The following is a 10,059-nucleotide window of genomic DNA, read 5'->3' as shown; positions in this document are numbered from 1 at the left end:
AAACACAAGCCTGCAGTGTAGTGTAGAACTTTCTGACCCCAACAACCCTAAAGACGTTCTCCCCAAAGTAAGAGACCCAGGTCAGAATAACTTATAGAATAACTGGAAGTGCTTTCAAACTGTAAAAAGTAATAAAATAAAGTGTGTAATAACACTAGTGTTGTGTATAGTTGTGTGTGTATGAGTTCTTTGGGATCATTAATGTTTATACACCGATCAGCCATAACATTAAAACCACCTCCTTGTTTCTACACTCACTGTCCATGTTATCAGCTCCACTTACCATATAGGAGCACTTTGTAGTTCTACAATTACTGACTGTAGTTCATCTGTTTCTCTGCATGCTTTGTTACCCCCTTTCATGCTGTTCTTCAATGGTCAGGACCCCCACAGAGCAGGTATTATTTAGGTGGTGGATGATTCTCAGCACTGCAGTGACACTGACATGGTGGTGGTGTGTTAGTGTGTGTTGTGCTGGTATGAGTGGATCAGATACAGCAGCGCTGCTGGAGTTTTTAAACACCTCACTGTCACTGCTGAACTGAGAATAGTCCACCAACCAAAAATATCCAGCCAACAGCACCTCGTGACCACTGATGGAGGTCTAGAAGATGACCGACTCAAACAGCAGCAATAGATGCTCCTTTCCATAAAATAGACAGTGAGTGTAGAACAAGGAGGTGGTTTTAATGTTATGGCTGGTGGGTGTATTAAGTACAGTATTTATCTTTAATAATACATAGAAATTTTCAGCTATATCTTTTATTAAACAATTATTTTATACATGTATGTAACACAAGCATTTGCACTAATGTAAATACATGGGTAAATATTAATAGCAATACTGTTGGATGAGACTTTTCGGCCGTTGTGTTCAGTTCCCAAACTCTAAAAAAAACATAATACAAGGTTATATAATATTAAAAAACATCCACAAGACCAAATTCATGATCTAAATTGCTTTAATTGTCCTGTTTAACCAATAATAAAAGTGCAGAACGATGATTTGCAGAAGCTATTGTAGTGTATGTTCATTCTGCTTGAACTGTACAGCTTAAGAAATGCACTTATACTGTAACCTGACAGATCTCCATGTCTGACGTCGACGGCTCGGTCTTAATGCACTTGTGTCTCTTGATTGCGTTTAAATAACTGAAGCTCTGTCCACACACCGAGCACTGGTACGGCTTCTCCCCCGTGTGCATGCGCTGGTGTATCTTCAGATTACTCTGGTGAATGAAACTCTTGCCGCACTGCGAGCACTCGAACTGTCCCTCCACCGTGTGAACGCGCTGGTGCTGCTTGAGATTCCTCTGCTGACTGAAACTCTTGCCGCAGCACGAGCACTGGTGAGGCTTCGCCCCCGTGTGAAAGTGCTGGTGCTGCTGGAGGGCGCTCTGCCGGACGAAGCTCATCTCGCAGTGCGGGCACTGGTACGGCTTCTCCTGCGCGTGACTCCAGAAGTGTCGCTGGAGGTCGTTCTGACGGGTGTAGCTCCTCCCGCACTGCGAGCACTCGTACGGTTTCTCTCCGAGGTGGCTGCCCTGGTGGCGCTGGAGGTGACTGCGCCGGGCGAAGCGCTTCCCGCACTGCGGGCACTCGTAGGGCTTCTCGCCCAGGTGGACGCTGATGTGGTGCTGGAGGGCGCTCTGCTGATTAAAGCTCTTACCGCACTGAGAACAGTGGTACGGTTTCTCTCCCGTGTGAATGCGCTGGTGAACCTGGAGATTCCTCTGGAGGGTGAAGCTCTTCCCGCACTGCGGGCACTCGTACAGTTTCTCTCCGGTGTGAATGCGCAGGTGCCTGCGGAGAATGGTCAGTCTGGTGAAGCTCTTCCCGCACTCTGAGCACTGGTACTGCTTCCCGCCTAAGTGACTGAGCTGGTGCTGTTTGAAGGTACTCTGGTGAGTAAAACTCTTCCCGCACTGCAAACACTGATACGGTTTCTCTCCGGTGTGAATGCGCTGGTGCACATTCAGATTACCCAGCTGAGTGAAGCTAGATCCGCACTGCGAGCACCGATACGGCTTCACTCCGGTGTGAATCATCAGGTGTCTCTTACGGTCCCGTTCCTTGATGAAGCTCTTCCCACAGTGTGAACACTGATACGGTTTGAGATCGTTCTGCAGCCTGAGATCCGAGTCCTGGATTTCCTCCTGCATCCTTCTGTGAAGCTTTTTAGCGCGGGAGAGAAGAGAATACTAGCGGGCATCAAATACATCCATCCAGATTCCAGCAGCATCAAATACATCTCATAGTGGCATCTGATTGGCTCCAAATTCTGGAGCAAAGGCAGGAAAAAATATGATGTAGTTACACAACAATAAGTAATGTTATTAATGTAATATGGAGCTCTACATCAGCACCCATCATCCTATTTCATTTCACCTCATCACTAGATGAAAACGATCACAAGTAACCCACGCTAAGTGGCTGGAAGACACCAGTTGATTCCTCTTAAGTCATTCTGGTTGATTGTGCAGCCCATGACCCATTAACAGCTTATAAATGCCCCCAAACACCGCTTTACCTCATTCAATGTGGAATTTCTTTGCATCTGATTGGCTTATTGTTTACATTTACATTGCATTTAGACTTAATGCGACTTACAATTATGACTGAACAGGATTTTAAGCAATTAAGGACCTTGCTCAGGGGCCCAACAGTGGAACTTGAACCGGCAACCTTCTGATTACTAGTCCAGTACCTTAACCACTGAGCTACCACTGCCATAAACATTGAATATTTTGTTTACATTTACATTTTTAGCATTTAGCAGATGCTTTTGTCCTACAGTCTAAGTGATTGAGGGTTAAGGGCCCAACTTGCTTAAGGGCCCAACAGTGACAACCTGGCAGTGGTGGGGCTTGAAGCAGCGACCTTCTGATTACTAGTCCAGCAACTTAATCACTAGGCTACAACCTGTTTCTACTACCAGTTAAAATTATTATAATTTTATAATTATATATTGTTACTATTTTCTGCGACCTAGGGTCGCAGAAAATCGCAGACCTAGGGTCGCAGGGTTTGAAAAACCCTTGTTTAGATCTAGGGCTGGCTTTTACCGGCTGCCGATACCGATACCAATCCGATACCGTCATTCCTGCTCTCAAACAACTAAGCAGTAATAATACACGTCTCAATGCACCATGGTTAATCTAGCTATCTAAATAAGCAACAGTATCGGATCGGATTACACGTTTTTTTTCCTTCCGAAATCCGATCTAGTGATTTGGGCCAATATCGCCAGCCCTGTTTAGATCATAGATGTCAAACTCAATCAAATAGAAAGCCAAAATTAAAAAGTGGGACTATGTCGAGGGCCAAACAGGGTCAATATGAATGTAACAGGATAAACAGGATATTGGATAAAGTGCAAAAGGAAAATATACTGTATTTATGTAGACCACATGAGCTTGACTGACTTAGTGGGTAAAGGTGCAGCTGGGTCTTGCAGGTCTTGGCATGCTTGCTGTTGCAATGCATATAAACGGTGTGCGTCCTGTATACTGGCGGGCTGGATATAATTGTACCTCGAGCCGGATGTAATAGAGATATTAGATTGGGCTTATTTCAGTTATTATTGGTTTTTTGCCTTTTTTTGCCTTGAGTATGACGTGTCTGGTTTAAGTGATCAAAAGGAGAATGCAAAAAAAGTCTCGAAAACAAAAAAACAATAATAACTGAAATAAGCCCAAACTAATATCTCTATTTCCTCGGCTGCTCCCGTTAGGGGTCGCCGGCGGATCGTGATCTGCATTATTGATTTGGCACAGTTTTTACGCCGAATGCCCTTCCTGACACGACCCTCCCTATTTATCTGGGCTTGGGACCGGCACTACAATGCACTGGTTTATGCATCCTAGCAGCGCGGTACCTATAGGACAATTCGGTGTCTCCAATTAGCCTGGCTGCATGTTTTTGGACTGTGGGAGGAAACCCACACAGACACGGGGAGAACATGCAAACTCCACACAGAAAGGACCCGGACCGCCCCGCCCGGGGATCGAACTCAGGACCTTCTTGCTGTGAGGCGACAGTGCTACCCACTTAGTCACCGTGCCACTGTACAAATTTAAAAGTTATCTTCTTCTGTTTTTATAACGCCATGTTTTTACATTAGTTTTGTTTATTATCCAACCAAAATAATCTTTGCACATCAATCAAATGCTGAAAAAAAAAATCCACATTGGAGATGGAGGCTGAATGTAAACAAACAAGCTGCTACATCAGTTTAGAGACGGCACGGTGGCTCGGTGGGTAGCACCGTAACCTCACAGCAAGAAGGTCCAGGGTTCGATTCCCAGGTGGAGCTGTGTGGGTCCTTTCTATTTGCAGTTTGCATGTTCTCCCCGTGTCTGCGTGGGTTTCCTCCGGGTGCTCCGGTTTCCTCCCAGTCTAAAGACATGCAGCACACATGCAGACACTTTAATAGCTGTAATGTTTTAATTGTGTATTATATGGATGGATTTAAGGCGTTTTAGTTTTGGAAATAAAATCTCTCTTATTATTTCTTTAGTTATTGTTGTATATTTATCAGATTTGATGATGATCTGAGTGACTTTAATCCCGGTTTGTTTCTGCAGGATCTGGGATCAGATTTGTTTTGTTTTGCTGCATTAACGGTAAACGCTGGATCACTGGATCACTGGATCACATGCACTAAATACTCGATCCTCCACATTAACAACAACTCAAACACATCCTAAATAGATCTAAACCCGTTTATTAAACCCGAAGCTTCATCACTTACATTTAATACCGAGTCCGTTTTAGCACACAGCACACACAGAGCTTCAGTTCTTCTTCTGAGGGACGAAATCTGCTGGGTGAAATGAAACTGAAAGCTGCACTGGCGCCCCCTGCAGCACTGGGCAGAAGGTCCTGGGTTCGATTCCCGGGTGGATCGGGGTCCACATGTGTTCCTCCTACAGTCCAGGTTAATTTAACACACTACAATTGCCCTAGTAGGTGAATACGTGTAGGTTTGCCCTGTGATAGACTGGTGACCTGCCTAATAATAAAAACTGGTTGTTTTTATTACAATAATAATAATAATAATAATATAGTCAAGTATTAAAACCAAAAACGTCATCCCCGTGCTAAAATCACAGTAACGCACGGTCTCTCGTGGCTTATTGCTTTATTATATAGTCAAGTACTCATTATAATAATAATAATAATTATTATTATTATAATATAGTCAAGTATTTATAATAATAATAACAATAATAATAATATAGTCAAGTATTCAATATAATAATAATAATAATAATAATATAGTCATGAATTCATTATAATAATGATAATAATACTTATATAGTCAAGTACTTGTTATAATAATAATAATAATATAGTCAAGTATTCATTATAATAATGATAATAATATAGTCAAGTATTCATTATAATAATAATAAAAATAATAATAATAATAATAATAATAATAATATAGTCAAGTATTCATAAAAATAATAGTAATAATATAGTCAAGTATTCATTATAATAATAATAATACCAATAATACTTATATAGTCAAGTACTCATTATAATAATAATAATAATAATATAGTCAAGTATTTATAATAAAAATAACAATAATAATACAGTCAAGTATTCATAATAATAATAATAATAATATAGTCAAGTATTCATTATAATAATAATAATAATAATAATAATATAGTCAAGTATTCATTATAATAATAATAATAATATAGTCAAGTATTCATAATAATAATAATAATAATATAGTCAAGTATTCATTATAATAGTAATAATTATAATAATAATAATATAGTCAAGTATTCATAATAATAATAATAATAATAATAATAATAATAATAATAATAATAATAATAATAATAATAATAATAATAATAATAATAATAATAATAATAATAATAATAATAATAATAATAATAATAATAATAATAATAATAATAATAATAATAATAAATATGTAGTCAAGTATTGAGCAAGGCCCTTAACCCTTAATTGCTTATATTGTACACTGTCACAAAAAAGCACCTGCTAAATATCATAAATGCTGATTTGGGGGCGCGTTAAGAGGGTGAGAATAAAAGGTTTTTATATCGGCTGAACTTTATAGAAGTGAAAGGAGACGGTAGCAGGAAGTAAAGAGTTTTTTTTTAAAAAGTCCAGACGGCTGGAAATGAAAGCGTGAGGTTTCTGCGGTGGACTGAGAGAGACTAAACGGTTCATGTGCAACTTATAAAAGAGTCAAAAAGGAAGCCCAGATTTATATCAGTGGGGAAAGAGACCGTTTCATTATCAGTGGAAACACAGAGAGAGGGGGATTCTGACCAGGGTTCATTTGGTGCCTGTAAGGATGAGTTTTGTTTTTATCATGATTTAACTTGAGGAAGTTAAATGATGAAGCTTTATCCAGGCATTTATTTTTCTTTTATTTAGCAGTTTTCTAGGTGAGTGAGGGGTGAGTTTCAAACTGATTTAGTGCTGAGGTGGATTTGTGTGTCATCCTAATGGCAATGAAAGCTTAGCCTGAAGCTTCGTGTACACAATAAACAAAAGAAGACCAAGGACTGCGCCTTGTGGAACCCCAGAGTAACGACTGATGTAACACAAGCATAACAACCCGAATTTGAACCGATCCAGAATGATGCCCCTGATGCAAAGATCATGCAGCCCTAGTAGGAGGACTGAAAGCCTCACCATATCAAAAGCGGAGCTCAGGTCAAGTAGCAGAAGGATGCAAAGACCGCCAAGATTCAAGATTCAAGAGAACGAACACAACACAGATTCTTCCTTTTATTGCATTTTACAAAAATGTTTCTGGAAATAGAGTTTAAGTGCAATACAAGTCATATTATTTAGGTGGTGGATGATTCTCAGCACTGCAGTGACACTGACATGGTGGTGGTGTGTTAGTGTGTGTTGTGCTGGTATGAGTGGATCAGACACAGCAGCGCTGCTGGAGTTTTTAAACACCTCACTGTCACTGCTGGACTGAGAATAGTCCACCAACCAAATATATCCAGCCAACAGCACCCGTGGGCAGCATCCTGTGACCACTGATGAAGGTCTAGAAGATGACCGACTCAAACAGCAGCAATAGATGAGCGATCGTCTCTGACTTTACATCTACAAGGTGGACCGACTAGGTAGGAGTGTCTAATAGAGTGGACAGTGAGTGGACATGGTATATAAAAACTCCAGCAGCGCTGCTGTGTGTGATCCACTCATACCAGCACAACACACACTAACACACCACCACCATGTCAGTGTCACTGCAGTGCTGAGAATCATCCACCACCTAAATAATACCTGCTCTGTGGTGGTCATGACCCCCTGATCATTGAAGAACAGCATGAAAAAGGGGGAAACAAAGCATGTAGAGAAACAGATGGACAACAGTCAGTAATTGTAGAACTACAAAGTGCTTCTATATGGTAAATGGAGCTGATAAAATGGACAGTAAGTGTAGAAACAAGGAGGTGGTTTTAATGTTATGGCTGATCAGTGAATTCAATCATTACAAAAAGACATAATAATAATTCATCATCATCTGTTCCGCTTATCCATTCAGGGTCGCGGTGGCAACAGTGCAAGCAAAGAGTCCCAGGCGTCTCTCTCCCCTCTCTCCCGCTTCTACCAGCTCCTCTGGTGGCGTTCCCCAGGCGTTCCCGTCCCAGCTGGGAGATGTAATCCCTCCAACGGGTCCTGAGTCGACCCCGGGGCCTTGGTATACCTCCAAAGGGAGGCGTCCAGGAGGCATCCTTATCAGATGGCTGAACCACCTCAACTGGCTCCTCTCCACACGAAGGAGCAGCGGGTCTACTCCAAGCTCCTCCCGTATTGCTGAGCTCCTCACCCGATCACGGAGAGTATGCCCAGCATTTCGGCCGCTTGTATCCGCGACCTCGTTCTTTCGGTCATTACCCAAAGCTCAGGACATAATAACAATTCATTGACTGAATTAGACCAGCGTGACAATGATGAGAATAAAATGGTGATGAAGTAGATTGAATGAACAAAAAATGAATAAAAAACTCAGCAGTATGACAAAGCTTTTGTTTTAATTTGATTTAGGTTCAGTTCAAGAGGGGAGAGGCTCTAATCCACCCAGTCGCAGTGTTCCACAGGAATGTTAGAATCCTCCAAACCCACACAGATCTTCTTTACACCACATGGCAACGATGTTTGTTCTTGTTAACTGTAACAAGAAAAAATATTAGATTAGATTCAACTTTATTGTCATTGTGCCAGAGATGGGCACACACACTTCAGACTCGACTCGTGACTCGCAAAAAATGACTTAGACAACAAAAGTCAGCAACATTAGTTACGTGTGACAATTATATATTTATATATATTACTGCTCTCTAATAATAACAACACTCCGGCCGTCTTAACCCGCAACACACGCAATGTGTAAATGTTCCAGCCAGCTTCCAGGGTAGTGATAAAGCGTCACTCTTTACTTAAAATGGTGGAATACCCTACGTAGTGCACTTCACAGGAATGACTGGTGTGAATGGAAAGCTCCTACAGAATCGGCGCTGATGGTTGAAAGAGCCGCTTTCTGAACCAATCAGAGCTTCTGATTGTAATTGTTAGTAAGAAATGCTGTTATTTGCATTTATTCAGTTTGCGTCACACAGATGACGCGGTAATGAAACGCTCGATCGGCTTTCTAACGACTTCCTGTTTTACTTGACGACCGGGAAAAGTTTGGAGGTTTTTAATTATAAGCACATTTACTAAATAACGGATTCTATTCCTAATGGGACGCACGCTTATAAATGTAATAGCATCTGGAAGAACAGAAGCTAAGGTAAGCAGCGGTTATGATTGTTTTTGCTGTGTTTGGGATTTTGGCCGCTGTGCCGTGATTTATCGAGCGCTTTTGTTCTGTAATGAAAACAAAACGTATCAGTTGAAGCTTTTAACTGGAACCTTCTTGTTACAGAAATTACATTCATTTACACAATGAGGAGGAAAGTAAAGACACGAAGTAAAACGGCTAAATACACTCGCTAATCTGTTGTTGTTTCTTATCTGAACTTACAGATTATTTGTTTATTTCTACGCTACATTTCCAATATATGTTTTGTGTTTATTATATTGACTCGTGACTTGACTAGAATTCAAGTGCATTAAAAATGAGGATCTCTGTTATCAGGTTTAAAAGAACATTTGCACAAACACAGTGTAAAACTTACTAGGGTTTTTTGCGGTGTATGTAATAATGTATGTCACGTTCTGGACAAACGGAGTTGATCCTCGTTTCACCACAGCACCGGTACTTCTCATCTTCAGTGGAATAAGGCACTCGGTGGTTTAGAATAATTTCGAACTCATACTCAATGTTGTTTGCGTTTTTCTTACTGAATAATTCAGTATTAGAGCCTCCCAAAATGCTGTGAACTTTCATGCCTCCTTCTTTTTCATCCTCCACGTACGCCACAGCCGCTCCGAGGAGACAGCCCATGTTCTCGTGGGTTTCTATGCACACAAAGTCATACGTAGCATCCTCAGTGCCGAGGAAGTGTGAGACCTCGTGGATGAGAGAACCAGGCTTGCTGTCCCTCGACAGCCGGTCACTGAGCATCCAGAAAACAGGACACAAGTGCACGGTACAAGTCTCGTCGTCTGGTTTAACGTAGGCAATAATTCCTTCTTCCTCCGGTTCAGGGTCCTTCAAAAAACGCACCTTCTTCATCTTCTCAATCATCTGTTCCAGGAACTCTTTAGTCAGGACTGCGCAGTATCTCCTTGGATCTTTGTCCAAGGTGCATGATGGATAGAATTTAGGAGGGTCTCCTACATACAGCTCTTTGTTTAGTGCATCCTGCAGAATCTCCAGAGCCGCTGCCTTCACTTCATTCGCTTTTCCTAGATCTTCAGGACTTAAATTTCTCAGGTTACCAGCCTGTACTGTTTTGCAGAGCTTTTTACTTTTCATTTTGGCCACCGCCATTCTCACAGCTCCTTCAGCAAGAAATCAACAGATCTTTATTTATCGAGTTCAGGAGTTCAAATGGCGTCCGAGAAGAAAAGCAGAACAGAAAGAGGAAC

General features: G+C 41.1%; 2 protein-coding genes across 4 annotated transcripts; both read right to left on the bottom strand.

The window, feature by feature from the left end:
• Positions 1-759: 759 nt before the first annotated feature.
• Positions 760-4,800, bottom strand: LOC134322039 (zinc finger protein ZFP2-like). 3 transcript variants are annotated; one of them, XM_063003908.1, is made up of 3 exons: positions 4,754-4,800; positions 1,080-2,281; positions 760-888 (listed from the first exon to the last, which is right to left on the bottom strand). In XM_063003908.1, exons 2-3 carry the CDS (start codon positions 2,160-2,162, stop codon positions 766-768), a joined length of 1,206 nt encoding a protein of 401 aa, XP_062859978.1. In that variant the 5' UTR covers positions 2,163-2,281; positions 4,754-4,800; the 3' UTR covers positions 760-765. The 3 variants fall into 3 exon arrangements, with proteins under 3 accessions (XP_062859978.1, XP_062859979.1, XP_062859980.1); XM_063003909.1 differs by lacking the exon at positions 4,754-4,800 and adding an exon at positions 3,426-3,495; XM_063003910.1 differs by having other exon boundaries at positions 805-2,281.
• Positions 4,801-7,460: 2,660 nt separating this feature from the next.
• Positions 7,461-10,059, bottom strand: LOC134322038 (uncharacterized). The gene is made up of 2 exons (XM_063003907.1): positions 9,204-10,059; positions 7,461-8,194 (listed from the first exon to the last, which is right to left on the bottom strand). The coding sequence occupies exons 1-2, from the start codon at positions 9,959-9,961 to the stop codon at positions 8,191-8,193; spliced, it is 762 nt and encodes a 253-aa protein (XP_062859977.1). The 5' UTR covers positions 9,962-10,059; the 3' UTR covers positions 7,461-8,190.

Source organism: Trichomycterus rosablanca, chromosome 10 (genome assembly GCF_030014385.1).
Source record: "Trichomycterus rosablanca isolate fTriRos1 chromosome 10, fTriRos1.hap1, whole genome shotgun sequence".
NCBI classification, from domain to species: domain Eukaryota; kingdom Metazoa; phylum Chordata; class Actinopteri; order Siluriformes; family Trichomycteridae; genus Trichomycterus; species Trichomycterus rosablanca.
Note: the sequence above shows the minus strand (reverse complement) of the source record. Positions and strands in the feature narration are given on the sequence as shown.

Bases quoted from the DNA above. Each gene is read 5' to 3' on its own strand.
- LOC134322039 (XM_063003908.1), bottom strand. From the start codon at position 2,162: ATGCAGGAGGAAATCCAGGACTCGGATCTCAGGCTGCAGAACGATCTC. The intron at 889-1,079 runs GTTACAGTATAA...TGTTTTTTTTAG, and splicing joins CAGACATGGAGATCTGTCAG to AGTTTGGGAACTGAACACAA.
- LOC134322038 (XM_063003907.1), bottom strand. From the start codon at position 9,961: ATGGCGGTGGCCAAAATGAAAAGTAAAAAGCTCTGCAAAACAGTACAG.